The 16,442-nt window shown below is 34.3% G+C and overlaps 2 protein-coding genes across 3 annotated transcripts; one reads left to right on the top strand and one right to left on the bottom strand.

Moving 5' to 3' along the window:
* Positions 1 to 747: 747 nt before the first annotated feature.
* Positions 748 to 10,854, bottom strand: LOC127176343 (glutamic acid-rich protein). 2 transcript variants are annotated; one of them, XM_051127970.1, is made up of 11 exons: positions 10,748 to 10,854; positions 10,095 to 10,154; positions 8,241 to 8,397; positions 7,659 to 7,739; positions 7,341 to 7,503; positions 6,793 to 7,278; positions 6,527 to 6,668; positions 5,734 to 6,402; positions 4,862 to 5,053; positions 4,754 to 4,782; positions 748 to 1,713 (listed from the first exon to the last, which is right to left on the bottom strand). In XM_051127970.1, the coding sequence occupies exons 1-11, from the start codon at positions 10,822 to 10,824 to the stop codon at positions 1,607 to 1,609; spliced, it is 2,163 nt and encodes a 720-aa protein (XP_050983927.1). In that variant the 5' UTR covers positions 10,825 to 10,854; the 3' UTR covers positions 748 to 1,606. The 2 variants fall into 2 exon arrangements, with proteins under 2 accessions (XP_050983927.1, XP_050983928.1); XM_051127971.1 differs by lacking the exon at positions 10,748 to 10,854 and adding an exon at positions 10,373 to 10,468.
* Positions 10,855 to 12,543: 1,689 nt separating this feature from the next.
* zdhhc24 (zinc finger DHHC-type containing 24) lies at positions 12,544 to 16,429 on the top strand. Its single transcript, XM_051126988.1, has 4 exons — positions 12,544 to 12,700; positions 12,922 to 13,317; positions 13,436 to 13,713; positions 15,530 to 16,429. The coding sequence occupies exons 2-4, from the start codon at positions 13,013 to 13,015 to the stop codon at positions 15,832 to 15,834; spliced, it is 888 nt and encodes a 295-aa protein (XP_050982945.1). The 5' UTR covers positions 12,544 to 12,700; positions 12,922 to 13,012; the 3' UTR covers positions 15,835 to 16,429.
* The last annotated feature ends 13 nt before the right edge of the window (positions 16,430 to 16,442 follow it).

The raw sequence follows: 16,442 nt of genomic DNA, 5'->3' as shown, positions 1-16,442 counted from the left end.
TCCCCACAATTCACAAAAACAAACGTGTATATATATATATATATATATATATATATGAATACATGTTTATATAAAAAAATACGTTTTTAACTTTATATTCACATTAAGCAACTCTTTTCAACATTGAAAATAACAAGACATGTTTCTTAAGCACATTTAAATTTAAATAGAAAACTGTTATTTTATTGTTATGTTTATTGTACTAATATTTCACAATGCTACTGTTTTACTATAGTTGTATTCAAATAAAGGCAAAGCGTAAGTGAGCATAAGAGACTTTATAAAAAAAATAAAAATAAAAATAAAAATCTTACTGAATCCAAAACTCTGAACAGTATTGTGCATGAGAAAGATATTTATTAAATAAATCCTAAATAAATAATTTCATTAAATTTATGTATAATTTATAAATAAAAAATACAAATGTAATTCAGTTTAGTGTATATTAATGTACTGGACATCATTCCTTTTAATCTTCACACCATTCCTAATTACCTTTTCGCTTTGACTAGTTGACTAGTTTATTTTAAATGGTCCAGTGTTTTTAGAAGTACAAAATTTAGAAGTTATAAAAAAATCTGCATGCTCAATAATTATAAAAAAATTATAAAATGGTATTTTAAAACAGTACAGCATGTCACACCATGTCACTTCCAAAAAGTATCAACTACCCAGCCGCAGAAGATAATATTTTATTTTATAAGCATTTAATCAATAGCTGCTTAAAACATCTGATGAGGGGTTTTGTTCCACTTGTCAAAAAGCTGGCATGTGATTGGCTGGAGAGTGGAAGCTGCCCTGTTGGCATGGCAGCGGCCGAACAGACTAGGCCATGTTGTTTACACAGTGGCCAGCTTTTTATTGCCTGTCTGTGCCTGCACGTCTCCGTTAGTGTCCCTCCGTCTCCTTTCACAAGGGCTCGGGTAAATATGCCTGTTCAAATAGCCATCAGTCAGAGGCAGTGACAGGCCTGTACTCCTTCCCGTAGCGCCCCCTCTTCCCTCGAAACCCCCACTCATCCCCCTCGCTTCAGGCCACGCTCCCTATCTGAATGAGAAAGCGTTCAAACTCTTGCTACATTTAAATTAATGCCGAAGAATTCAAGGCAAACACTTTGATTCAGTATAGCACATAAATAAAACATTGATTTAGATTAAAGAAACACTTTACTGTTTTACAAAAGTGTTACCATTTCAGCTATGCGCTTAGAATAAAATCTATAACTTGGCTTCTCTCATTTAACGTCATCCACTATTCATCTCCTCTATTATTCTCTCTTCATCTCTGGATCCACCTGTGTTTGCAGAGTGACAGTGGTGTGGTTCTTTCAGGACAGTCAGATAAGCTACCAGCAAATAACAAAAAAAGATGAGGGACACCCAGCATCTATTTATCCCTTTCTTTCCTCTTTCATCCCTTTGTAATCTGATTCCTCTATTCATTGCTCGGCCTTGTGGCTCCCTAGCTGGTCTGAGGCTGCTGTTTAGGGTGTGCACCTTGCTCATTTTATGAAAGCATCACATTATTGCAGCTTCTGTCTAGCGTATTCATCCATTGTTGGTTTTCTCTTTCCATTGTTTTCCATCTTTCTGTTCTAGTTTCTGGTTTAATCATAGAAGTGGTCAAACTCATCATCAGACTCTACTATCTCATTTGTAGCTGCAGGATGGTTCTTCTGTGGTAGATTTTCCTCCTCTGAACCAGAGTGTTGATCTGGATAAAAAAAAAAAAAGTAAAACTATGTTAAAAGCAAATAATAAAATTTCACTAAATTTCAGTAATATAAAGGTGGATAGATAAGGACAATAAAGGACAAGTCCACTTCCAGAACAACAATTTACAAATAATTTTCTCACGCCCCTTGTCATCCAAGATGTTCATGTCTTTCTGTCTTCAGTCTTAAAGAAATTATGTTTTTTGAGGAAAGCATTTCAGGATTTTTCTCCATATAATGGACTTCATTGGTTCCCCCGATTTTGAACTTCCAAAACGCAGCTTAAATGCGGCCTCAAAGGGCTCTAAATGATCCCAACCAAGGAATAAGGGTCTTATCTAGCGAAACGATCAGTTATTTTTTTCGAAAAATAAAAATTTGTATACTTTTTAAGCACAAAAGCTTGTGTAGCACAGGCTCTGGGATGCACGTCCGCGATGCTACGCATTAGTAATGGGTCGTTTTGAACGAATCTTCAATGTGACTCGGGAAGAACGAGTCGTCTCGGGGAGTGATTCGTTCAGTCGCGCATGCGCAACATCCTATTAGGTTCTGTACTGGAATTAGTTCACCTGTTTCGAGTCTTCGGGTTTTTCAAAAATTCAGATAAGAGGTGAGCTAATCATAGGCTAAAGACCCAGGTAAACAATGAATTAATCTTTTCTGTTTCTTATAGCATTATAGTTTTATCTTGTTTGTAGTGTGATCAACGTTGGTGTAAGCAGTAGATGTGTTAAGTAACACGTAACATTTTAATTATATTTTGCTAAAATGAACGAAATGACTTGAAAAAAGATTCGTTAATTTTGCTGAATGAGACTCAAAGGTCCGAGTCTGTAAAATGATCCGAACCTCCCATCACTACTACGAATCACGTGTAAGTTCATTTTCTGTGTACTGAGTACGCGAAAAACTCAAAACATCTTATTTTCTCCTACAACTTAGGAGGGCATCGTTGCACCTTTTTGTTTGTAAACAGCGTTTACAGATGTACTTGCACTTTCTTAGTCTTTGCGCGTTCGCTTTGTAAACACTGGGTCTGTGGTTCTGCCTACGTTCTACATGACCTTTTGACGTGATTCAATAGTACGTAGCGTCGTGGACGGGCATCCCAGAGCCTGTGCTACACGAGCTTTTGTGCTTAAAAAGTATAAAAATTAGTACTTTCCGGAAAAAAATGAACAATCGTTTCGCTAGATAAGACCCTTCTTCCTCGGCTGGGACCACGTAGAGCCCTTTGAAGCTGCATTTAAACTTCATTTTGGAAGTCCATTATATGGAAAAAAAATCCTGAAATGCTTTCCTCAAAAACCATAATGTCTTTACGACTAAAGACAAAAAGACATGAACATCTTGGATGACAAGGGGGTGAGTAAATTATTTGTGAATTGTTGTTCTGGAAGTGGACTTCTCCTTTAAATAAATAACATTTTTAAAAGAAAGAAGAAAACACACTCCATACCACTCTATGGTATTTTGATGCCGTTACTTTGTAGCTAGACAGTCTAGCAAGACATCAGACTCAAAAACTATGAACTGAACAATGCAAGGTTAAAAAAATATGATACACATTTTTTTTTTTTTTTTTGCAGAAAGGGACAGTGTGCATTAACCCATTAGCCCGAAGGCTAGTTTTCATTGATAGTCCCATTGTCAGATCTTATTAGGCCTAAAAACTAGATTAAATATGAGTTACATTTAAAACTGTGTTGGGTTGCCATTTAATGTCCAATGTATATTCTGGACTCTGAAGCAAAATGAGTCAAGAACTATGTTATATTTTAGAAATAAAATTAATCCATAAGCAGTCTTGCATACACCAAAAAATGTCAAAATAAAAAAAACAAATAAAATAAAGTCTTTTAAGTCTTTAAGTAAATGACAAATCTGGTACGATTTTGGGGATGCACCAAAATGAAAATTCTGGGCCAAAACCAAAAATTCTGGATGCACTTGGCCGAAAACTGAAACAGCTTTTTAATAATTTATTATTTTATTAAATAATATAAAATTATTTTTTATGTCTTTTAATTTAACTTAATAATTTAATGATACTGCATTTAAAAATACAAGCCAATAAAATAACCATACTTTTATTAGAAGTAAAACAGAAAATATATTAATATTAAATATTAATATAGGGCAAATCGAGCATTATGGATGTGACATATAAATGCTTAGAGAATGTATGTGTTACTAATTACCGAACTATCTGTTTATATTTTAATAAACCCTTGTTGATAGAGTCTAAACATTAGAAAAATATCTCTCTCTGTGCACAAGTTTTCTATGTTAAAAAACAGAAATAATCATGCATTATGGATGGAAAAAAAAGGACAAGGTTTTTGAGAGACTACATACTTTGTAGGATTTCTGCAAATTAAAATGCACAAACCAGACACAATAATACCCAACAAATAGAGAAGCGATGGCTCTTCACAGAACATATAATTGTTGCAATATAATTTTGATATGTCTGTTTATGAGAAATATGTACTGTTATGGATGTGACAAGCCTGAAAATAACACTTAACCAGACTATCGAAAATCATGCACTAAAAAAAAAAAAAAAAAGCTTTAAAAACTTAAAGCTTTAAAAAAGAGAGACCTCACATGGGTATTTGAACCACCAAATGTTGACATTTGTGCTATCAGTATAGTAAAAACCTTTGGTAAACTTTATTTTTTCATGGTAAGGTTGACATTTGCATGGAATTACCCTATATTACTTTTATTCAGTTCTATGCAACAGAATCAATTTTTTTTAATTATCCAAAAAATATATAGTTCTACAAAGTTATTATTATCAGAGGTTGTGACCAGAGCTGTGGGGTGCCACACACCATATATTTTCGGCCATTGTTCTCTTATGGCCAAAAAACAAAAATGCCATTTTCAGCCAATAATTTTCGGCAGCTGAAATTTCGATGCATCCCTATGCAATTTACCTGAATTCATCCTATAGTTTGCACATTTGTACTGCAAATCAACTAGATTTAATGTGATTCATTGTACAAAACTGTGCAAAATGAAACATACCATTTGATTGGTCTGTCTCCTCATCCTGCCTGTGGGAATAAATAAAGGTTAGAGTCCCGTACAGCAAAACATACAATATAATACAGAATATTAAAACACAAAACTCACTGCTGTGTTTGTGCATTGACAGGGTTGAGAAGACCTTCAATATCATCATCGTCATCATCAGGGCATTTCGTATGATCATCCAAAGGGTCTCTTGACCAGGGGTATGCTTTCTCAATCACAACCTCATCATCTTCCTCCTCATCATCTTCTATTTCTTGATAGTAAACTTCTTCCTCCTCAGACTCCTCAAGACTGCAGAAATTCAGTATTAGTCCACTTAGCAAAAGATTCATATTAAAAATAAGAACAGTGATATTTGCATAAATTTAAATATATACACTATCAATCAAAAGGTTTTGAACAATAAGATTTTTAATGTTTTTTTTAAAGAATTCTCTTCTGCTCACCAGGCCGGCATTTGATCCAAAATACAGCAAAACATTGTGAAATATTGACAGCAATAATTTTGTGAAATCTTTTTACTTATTAAAATAACTGTTTTCTGTTGAATATATTTTAAAATGATCAAAAAAGAGATAAAATTATAGAAATTAATACTTTTATTTAGCAAGGATGCTCTGAGTTTACCAAAAGTGATCTCTATCTCAGATAAATGCTGTCCTTTTGAACTTGAAAAAATATATATACTCAGCTGTTTTAAACGTAATAATAATAAATATTTTTGAGCAGCAAATCAGAATATTAGAATGATTTCTGAATGATCATGGAGTAATGATGCTAAAAATTCAGCTTTGAAATCACAGGAATAAATTACATTTTAAAAAAGCAGTTGTTTTAAATAGTAAAAATATTTTAAAATTTTACTGTTTTTGTTGTACTTCGGATCAAATAAATGCAGGCTTGGTGAGCCATCTTTAAAAAACATTAATAATCTTACTGTTCAAAATCTTTTGACTGGTAGTGTACTGTACCTGTTCTGAATTTCTCTCTCATCTTCTACACGTCCTTGAGTCTTTTCAGTCTCCTTTTCATAAAAACTCTTGTCTCTCTCCTCTTCCTCCGTTGTCTCTCCTTCATCTCCACTATCTGGAATGTCCTCTGGAACATCTCCTTCCATTTCTGGCTCATCACTGGGCTCAGTCTCATCTCTCTTTCCCATCACTTTCTCACTCTCTTCTTCATCACCTCCCTGTGCTTCACCAATTAATCCTGCTTTCTCATCTCCATCTGCGCTTTCCTCATCCTCTTCTTCATCTTCAACTTCTCTTTGACTTGTTTTCTCTTCTGCAACAATTATGTCATGACTTTCATCATCTCCTTCAGAATCTTCAGCTTCTCTGTGACTTGTTTTCTCCTCTGCAACAATGATGTCTTGACTGTCATCATCTCTTTCGGAATCATCTTCCTGTCTAACGTTGAGTCCTTCAGATCCATCTTTCTTTTCAGAGCTGATACTACTCTGAGAAACTTCTTGGCTCCTGCTTTCATCTGGTTCGTCTTCATCTTGTTTCACTGCATCAACATTCTTTTCAGTGATAATGGATTCTTTGCTGTTACACTTCTTAGATGGTTTTTGTTGTGGTTTATTGATTTTTGTGTCTGAGTGGCTATCTGAAGCATCTTGTGACATAGCGGAAGAGCTAAAACATAAATGTTGAAAGATGTTACAATAAGACAAGAATGTTTTGATGCGTTTCTAACATATCTTATTTGTCTGCATGGACTGATTAAAAATGTGAAAATTATTCTGTTCATCTGGCTTACTCTTGAGATTCGTTCCTATTTTCTGTAGAGTTTGATTTGGTCCCGTTTCTTTTCTTTCTCCGTTTTTGCACCCCAGAAACCATGACTTCAGAGGACACAGCACAGCCTTCACTACTTTCTTCATGGTTGGTTGATAGACGCACTTTAAGCAAACAAAATATACATTTATAAGGATACTTTGTTTACATAAGACTAATATCGTGTAATATTTCTTCCACGGAGAAACAAATCAATGTTAAGTCACCAAATTTCACAAAACAACTAACCTGGTCTACAGTCAAGCTCACAAGACCGATCACTCTCTTTCACATTTCTCCTGTGTTTTGGTCTCTGGCAGCTCTCCTCATTTGGTTTTAATGTTTCTTTTGTCACCTTTTCCTTGTCTGTCTCACTGCATTGGATTCTTTCCTCACTGGGGTCTGGTACATCCATCATACCCCATGCCATGGGGTTCAGCACAGGAAGTCGTGGCCAGGAAGCACCAGCAGGAGTGAAGTGAGCTGTAGGCGTAATACCGGCCCACAGATGGTCCACTGATGGTGGCTTTTGCTGGACTGGAGAATGTGACTGATGTCCAGGTAAAGAATAGTAGGGTGGCAAGGGATGATTCAAGGCTTGAATGTTTTGAAGGTTTTTGTAATCCTTTGGGAAATTGTTTTGGGGGAGTCCAGAAATAAAAGGCTGTGAGCCACTTAACCAAGTGGGAGGAACGTAAGGATGATGGTTGCATCTTTCAGCATTTTGCTTGATGTCTAAAGAAAGAGGGCCTTGTTAACAGTTGATATAGAGCATGAGAAATTGCTAAGCATATTACCTTTTGCTGTCTGATGAGTGTTTGGCATGGTGTGAGAAGGCTGAGGTGGTTCTGGAGAATTGGAGGACAGACGGTGGCCTCTAAAGTCAGACCTGTGTTCAGCCTTGATACCTTTGCCCTCCTCCATCTGCTGAATATAGCTCTTTAAGTGCTGCTTTATCTGCTGGATAAAAATCAGACATCACAATCAATATAAGTTCGCTGTTTTCCATGCACTTTTCAGTAACATTCTCAGACATTCAGTAAAGACCTATAACCTACAGTTTTGTTCATGTTTGTCATAACACCTTTAAGAAATTACTTTTCTTTAAAAAGCACCTTTGACTCAGAAACTCTTATGTCTTTGAGTCTTTGTTGCCATCGTGGGAAGCTCTCTTCCAGATACTGTTCATACTGAACCTTTTGAAGATAAAACATGGAGGTTATTTCAACAACAACGAAATAATCATGTACAGTACATGTAATGCCAAAATGCAAAAAGCAGGTCATATGATAGAGTGCAACAGTTTGTCACAGTGTCATTTTTAATACCTTATTTCTCTCTAAAAGCAACATAGTAGCACCTTAAAGTCAGCATTAAATGGAAATTGTGATAATCTGCTTTATTTTGACATATCTGAGTGAAATGGCTTCTTGAATAAGACGAACTGACTTGAATTTGTCTTTCAGGAACTGATTGGATCATTGTACTGTTGTTTGTTAATGTAAAAAACATCTGAATTTTCACGGTGACTTTAAGGGTAGATATGATTACTCTAAGGTACTAATATAAACATTTAGGGCTAGATATGGTACAGTATAATACAATTCTTTTACCAGGACTGCTCCAGTAACAGTTATTTTTTTCTGACAGTGCATTTAGATTCATGGAAGGCAGGGAAGTTTTGTGTGTTAGCTGACCCGTATAGTGTTCATGGCTTCGGTGCGGGCCACCATGTCATTGAGCGTGTCTTGTGCTCTCTGAAAGTCCTGCAACAGCTTTTGGTTGTGTATCTGAGCCCTGCGCTCCTGCTCACTGATCTCCAACCAGCGGCCCTGCAGCCAGGCAGCCTTGCTACTATATCACAACAAACACATCATGAAATTATTCACTGATTTTTACAAAAAAAAAAAAATGTTAGAATCCTCTAAAATCAAAATAAAATGATTCTCATATCCGGGAAAATGTGTCTTGTAGGATCTTACTTATTCCTATAGAACGCTTGTTTAATCCCATTCGTTCCAAAATATGATACTTATTAACAGTGTTGTGGAGTAACAAGTTACATGTAACGGAATTATGTAATTTAATTACAAAATAAATGTAATTGTAATTAGTTACAGTTACTGAGAAAAAATATGTAATTAAATTACAGTTACTTTTGAAAAATGCCAGTGATTACAAAGGGGATTACATCTGAAATTTTTCACACACCCACCCAGACTTACAGATTTAATTGACTTCATTTAAATTGCATTGACTGCTCTAAAATGAGACACCAGTGTTTCAGGAGTTTAGGACAGAATAGGACACATGCTTATTCGATAACTGTTTTATTTCTAAACTTTATTTTTTAAGACTGTTTTCCCCAGGCATTGATTAGATGCTAGTGTTTTCTGTCATAACTATGCAAACATTTGATTTTTAAACCCAGTATCATAGCTATAAAACTATTTCTTGTTATGACCCAAGTTCGATTCCCGTCTCGAGGTCCTTTGCCGACACCGCTCCCCTCTCTTCTCCAGCTCTTTCCTGTCATCTCTCTACTGTCCTATCACAATAAAAGGCATAAAAAGCCCAAAAATATAAGTAAAAAAAAAAAAGTCTGAATTTGTGGTGGCTGTGCTTTAAATTAAATTATTACACAGCTCAGACTATTTCGGGGCAACTTAAGTCAGTGCTATATGCTTGATAATTTTTCTTGGCGGAAGCTTTGTGTTTGGTTAGCTAATAAAATATTAAAGCTTAATTCAATATTATGTGGACAATTTCTTAATTCTGTCATCCTGGTATCGTGGACTTGCTCTATTGTTTCATACAAACGCAGTCGCTAACATTTTTTTTATTTTTTTTTTGTACACTGTAATGGATTATCAGAAACTAACAAACTAGTACTACTACTTAATTATTTATGTGGTGAAATGTTGTGTAAGAAAACTGCACTGTATCCCTAAAATGTCTAATTTGAACTTGCTAGCAACTGATTTCTTCATGGAAACTTTGCGTTCAAATATTTCAGCTCAGATCAGTGTTTCGTGTCTAATAATTTTGACACGAAACATCTAGGTAATCTATCAAGCAGCTGTGTAATAAGTGAGATAATGTACATTCAGCCAGCTGTTATCGGAAAATAAAGATGTATATTATCCCTTATTATAATCTTAATTCAAGTGATAAAGGATTTTAAAAGTCTGACAGTAATCAGTGTTAAGTGCTACTGTAAGGTTAACTCTGCCTGGTTTAAATGTTTCAAAATGATTAACAGTTGAAAATATTAGAAATTTAGAAAAGTAATCAAAAAGTAATTAAAAGTAATGTTACATTACTTTAATAAAGTAATTGAAAATTTACACTGCTTATTACATTTTAAATCAAGTAACTTGTAATCTGTAACCTATTACATTTCCAAAGTAACCTTCCCAACACTGCTTATTAACTTATTTTTGGACAGTGATACATTCCATTACATACCATATAACAAAGCCTTTATCCTCAAATTCTGAATTTAACAAATATCGATGTTAGGATGTCTAATGAATATATAGGTTTCTTACAGGCGATGATTTCGCTGATGTGATTGAAGATCATTCTGCAACTGCATTCTCCTTTGCTGACTAGTATTATAAGAAAGATCATTCAGACATGTAATGTTAAAAACACATACCCAAGAGTACATAATGATTTAAAAGAGCAGTATACTGTCATTTTTATTCCAAACCTGCATGGTTTACTTTGTTATAGGCATAATGAGTCACCATTCACTTTCATTGCATCATTTTTACTTATGGTATAGCCTACGATGAATGGCGAACTTTAATTTTACATAACCTACATCTTACACAGGTGATGTTATTTCTGTCCTACATGTTTCAAACAACACGACGGTGTGTAAATAAAGACAGAATAGTCAGTTCTGGGTGAATTACCGCTGTCATTTTTACAACTCTTGTGGACAGACAATAGCGCCCTCTTCTGGGTTTTAACGGTATGAAAGAACAGGTACACAATGAAATCAATATTTACTGTACAATATGATGACAACGTGCACCACAACACCTAGACATCATTAAATTAACTATTCCAAATAGAGAACTTAGGTCAAATAATAACTGAGTAGAAAAATCACTTGGATAAGTATAAACTGATCTGGGATTGTGACGAAATGAACAAACTAAAGTACAAAGTAACTGATCACACGAGCACTCACTTGTGTTGTAGATTCTCGTACATGCTCCTTTGGTAATTGTCATGGCGCTCCTCCTCTCTCTTTGTAAAGGATGTCATGTTAAACTCGCTCTGAATGGCAGTCGCTCTCTCAACAACCAGCAGTGCGGATTATGAGATTAGGGATTATTCTTTGCGAAAGGGGGTCAAAAGGAAAGGGGTGGTCAAAGGAAAATCGTAGTAGTAAGTCTGTATAGATTACGTCTTACTACTAACATCAAGGCTTTGACTATTCACGATATTCTACAACCTTAGATTATTTCGCAAATACCTCTGTCGCATTGTTACACATGGAGGATTATGCTTAAATTAGAATGGGCTACATTTTCTGAAATCTGTTCTTCAAACAAAAATTCCAAAATCACATTTATTGCAATACATGTCGAATAAACAATTGATAGCAAAGAAAATGCTTACATTCAGACAATAGTCAAATTCATAATTAACTGACCGTAGATCTACATGAAAATTTATTATCTAATTTAATATCTAAGACTACTTATAATAATATGTCAGGTCGGGTCAAATTATCAGGTTCCCATTATTTATTTATTTTTTTAATTATCTTCTGCTCACCAGGCCTGCATTTATTCGATTCAAAATACAGCAAAAGCAGTTGAAATATTTTTACTATTTAAAATAATTGCTTTCTATTTGAATATATTTTAAAATGTAATTTATTTCTGTGGTGAAAGCTACATTTTCAGCATTAATACTCCAGTCTTCAGTGTCACATGATCCTTCAGAAGTCTTTCTAATACACTGATTTGCTGTTTAAGAAGCTATTATTATTAATATTTAAAAAAGTACATTTTTTCGAGATTCTTTGATAAATATTCTTTGATGAGATTCTTTGATGATCCAAAGATCAGCATTTATCTGAAATAAAAAAAACTTTTTGTAACATTAGGCTATACACTATACTATTCAGAATGATAGAAATTAATTATTTTATTTAGCAAGGATGCTTTTGAGGTAAAGTGATGATAAAGACATTTATAATGTTACAAAAGATTTCTATTTCAGATAAATGCTGTTCTTCTGAACTTTTTGTATTAATCAAAGAAACCTGAAAAAAAAAACACTCAGCTGTTTTCAACATAATAATAATACATCTCTTTAGAGCAGCAAATCAGAATATTATTATGATTTCTGAATGATCATGTGACTGGCGTAATGATGCTAAAAATTCAGCTTTGAATCCACAGGAATAAATAACATTTTAAAATATATTAAAATAGAAAACAGTTATTTTAAATAGTACAAAATTTTAATTCATACTTTGGGTTAAAAAAAACATAAAAAATCGTACTGTTCAAAAACTTTTGACTGGTAGTGTATGCATGTATTTGCTTATTTTTAGTTGCCAAGACTTTAAGATACTTTAAGATATATCTGATACATATACCAACTTAAAATAATGACATAGTTTAGAAAAATCCACTGGAATAAAACTTGACAACTAGCCCCGGTCACATTCTCAAAAGGACAAGACACTGAAATGCAAGATGTAGTTTTGTGCATACTTTTGTCAGTGAAACTCTAAAAGCTAATATTTATTCAAATAAAAAATATTATGTATCTCCAACCATAAATGTGATTTTGTTATTATTGTCTTTTTACAATATTTAACTTTTTAAATATATATTTGCACAGTAGTCCGTTAGAGATTTTCAAGGTAACAGTAAATGTATAATAAATAATAAAAAACATTTATTCTCTCTCATTTGCATGGTGTTTCTGTGCGTCCACCTTATTTCCGCGTGGAACGTTTGTAGAGTGTCATTTGTGTTAGAGGGACCGTTTGAGTTGTTACACAGACCTGTCAGTGCCAAATGTTAGCCTGCAGTACCAGTTCATTGTTAAAGACACAAGTCAGCAGGGTATCGTTTGTTCCGCATTTATCGTCGAAACGATATTCTGAATGGAATGACAGGTCGGTATGAGATAATAAAAAGAAATCGTTGAAGTGTTTTATAGTTTCTAATCGATAGCTGCTGTCAGTGAGACTGAAGCGTTCATTGTTAACTTATCTGTCAGTGTAGGCAGTGTCTAATTTATTACTAGTTTCTAAAGCTTCCTGTTTGTAAATGTCTTTCAACCAAGGATTTTTAATGCCTCCCTCAGTTGACCATCTTTTTTGTTTATTTTCTTCAGATTCGAGCAAACGTGAATCGAGTGGTTTTACAGGTAGGAAACAGGTTGAGCTGGTAGAGTCTCACGCAGCGGATGATTTAAACCAGAAAACATGGCGAGGTTCATGAGTAGACTGTGGTGTAAGTTGGAGTCTTCGGGTCGTCATGTGCCTATCATTTTGAACGCTGTGCTGGTGTTTTCCATCACGGCCGAGGTCAGTTACCTGGTGCTGGTCGAGGCTCCCCTTGAGCCAGAACAGAAGAAGACTGAGTGGTCCACCATGTGGAAGGCCATGCATCTCTTCGCTCAGTACTTCATGTTGGGAAATATAACCTGGAATGCATCGTTGTTTGTCAGAACTAACCCAAGTATTCGAGGAGTGTTTCTTGGAGGGGATACACTTGGTCAAGGGTGGAGGTAATTGCTTTGTTTTGATTTTATTTATGCTCTTAAATCTGTTTTGGAGCTTTTTTGGTGTTCATGAATTCAAGAAGGGTCCCTAAAGCATTATTTGATCTTTCTTCTTTTGTGGCAGGTACTGCTACAACTGTGAGACACACACTCCTCCACGCTGCTCGCACTGCTACGATTGCAACGTGTGTGTGCTGCGGCGTGATCACCACTGTGTGTTTTTTGGCCAGTGCGTTGGTTTCCACAATTACCGGTATTTCCTGACCTGTCTGCTCTTCATGTGGGCAGGGCTGCTCTATGCAGTAGTCATGAATGCTGAGGTCTTCATTGTCATCCTGAAGGAGGGTGTAACATTTCACAGCGTCATGCTTTTGCTCGTGCCCTGGATAATGCTCGTTTCTGGTAAGTATGAGATTTCTGATCACTGTCTGCTCTGAGAAATCCATAGTTTCTTGCAAAATCAAAACTTCCTCAATCTTTTGAAATGAGAGTTGAGTGTGCTCTGGAAATGTATTGCAGAATTTGTACTTATGTGTTTATACTCTATGTGCTGTGATGGTTTGAAAACCTTAATGCTATCGTGTATTGAATAGATTATTGCTGTCGAATTGTGCTGATTTTAATATTTCACAATGGTAATGTCTGACATTTTTGATGACATTCATTTATATGTTGTTTGGATAAAAGCATTTGCTTAATGAATAAATGTAGATAATATAGATGAGGATATTGAAAATGCAGAAAATACTTTATAAACTCTGGGATTGGTTATTTATTTATTTTTAGAAATGTAATATTTATATTCAACAATGATGCACTAAATTGATCAAAACAGTAAAGACTTTTATAATGTAAGAAAAGGTTTCTATTTTAAATAAATGTTTTCTGATCATCAGAGAATCCTGAAAAAAAAGCATCATGGTTTATACAAAAATATTAAATAACACATATGTTTTCAACATAATAAGAAATATTGAAGGATTTCTGAAGGATCATGTGACACTGAAGACTGGAATTATTGATACTTAAAATTCAGCTTTTCTATCACAGGAGTATATTACATTTTTAAATGTGTTAAAACAGAAGGCAGTTATTTTAAGTTGTAGTAATGTTTTTCACTATTACTGTTTTTACTGTTTTGTTTTGTTTTGTTTTGTTTTTATTTTTATCAAATAAATATTCTTGGTTAGCATAAGCTATTATAGGTGCAGCAACATCCACGACAAAAAAGATAAATTGTAAGAGCCATAAAGGTTGTGGAAATCGGTAGTGAAAATTATGTTTTTGGCAAAAAATAAAATGTTAAATAAAATACTTACATGCACTACCAGTCAAAAGTTTTTGAACTGTAAGATTTTTAATGTTTTTGAAAGACGTCTCTTCTGCTCACCAAGCCTGCATTAATTTGATCCAAAATACAGCCACAGCAACAGTGCAACTTTGAAATATTTTTACTATTTAAAATAACAGTTTTCTATTTAAATAAGTGTATTTTATTCCTGTGATCAAAGCTACATTTTCAGCATCATATTGACAGTCTTCAGTGTCACACAATCCTTCAGAAATCATTTTAATATGCTAATTTGCTGTTTAAGAAACTTTTATTGTTATTATCAGTATTTAGCAGTTGAGTATTTTTTTTTTCAGGATTCTTTGATGAATCCAAAGATCCAAAGATCAGCGTTTATCTGAAAGAAAAAGCTTTTGTAATATTATACACTATACCATTCAAAAGCTTGGAGCCAGTATAAGATTTTTTATTTTTTTTTTGGAAAAGAAATTATAGAAATTAATACTTTTATTTAGCAAGGGTTAGAAATTATGCTAAATCGATCAAATTGATGATAAAGACATTTGTAATGTTACAAAAGATTTCTATTTCAGATAAATGCTGTTCTTCTGAACTATCTATTCATCAAAGAAAGCTGGAAAAAAATCTAAGCTATAATGATTTCTGAATGATCATGTGACTTGAGTAATGATGCTAAAAACTCAGCTTTGAAATCACCGGAATATATTACATTTTTTAAATATATTAGAATAGAAAGCCGTTTTTTTAAATAGTAAAAATATTTCAAAATTGTACTGTTTTTGCTGTATTTTGGATTAAAGAAATTTAGGCTTGGTGAGCAGAAGAGACTTTAAAAAACATTAAAAATCGTACTGTTCAAAAACTTTTGACCGTTCTGTTTGACCATCTGTTTTTCTCCAATCACAGGACAGGTAACGGCACGAGCGTTTGCCTTTGCATTCATTGCCGACACTTGTGTAGTGGGCTTCCTATTGGTTGCTGCCTTCCTCTTCTTTCATGTAATTCTGATGCTGAGGGGACAGACCACACGTGAGTGGTACTCCACCCGGCGGCCTTACAACCTGGGAACGCTGGCTAACATCAGAGAATGCTTGGGCAAGTACTGGTACATCTGCTGGCTCTGTCCACTGATACCCTCCCCGCTGCCTGGAGACGGCATAAACTTCAAGGTGACTGGTTCACTAGAGCCTGTGAAGCAGCGTGTGCATTGATAAGTATTTTTTCATTGCATTTTCAATACACTGACCCAGCTGATGCAAAATGGCATGTTGTTGAGCCTGGAGCAGCAGTTGCATGCTGTAATTACACCAAACAATTAGCAGCTCTTACCAGCTCTTTTTTATCTAAAGAACCAGCAAGAAATGTTACTAATTTCACTTTACAATTGTTTTTGCTCACCACAGCAGTCTTAAAGATTTTAATTGGTGTTCATTTGGTGTATGTAAAGTACAGAATTTTAATATTTTATTATGCATTTTTTCCTTCCTTGTTCTACTGTGCAATCTTTGCTTTCGTAAAGCAAAAATGTATTGGAAGGGGAAGTATATTTTTCCTAATGATTTGTTTTACTCTCCAATTGCTATTGTTTTTTGAAAGTCATTGATGTGCCAAATAATCTGTTCAAACAAATGTGAATGTGCTGTATGCCAAGCTGTCATTTTTTTGTCCCGAGTTATTAAAAAACACGTTATTTTCTTGTATGGCACTGAATATTGTTTACCTGAAGTCTTATGTTTATATTTGTAATTTTGAATTGGTACCAATGCTTATGTTATCTTTCTTTAAAATAAATGCCATTTGGTTTTATTTTTTTTTTTGT

The sequence above is a fragment of the Labeo rohita genome, chromosome 14 (genome assembly GCF_022985175.1).
Source record: "Labeo rohita strain BAU-BD-2019 chromosome 14, IGBB_LRoh.1.0, whole genome shotgun sequence".
Lineage (NCBI taxonomy): Eukaryota > Metazoa > Chordata > Actinopteri > Cypriniformes > Cyprinidae > Labeo > Labeo rohita.
Note: the sequence above shows the minus strand (reverse complement) of the source record. Positions and strands in the feature narration are given on the sequence as shown.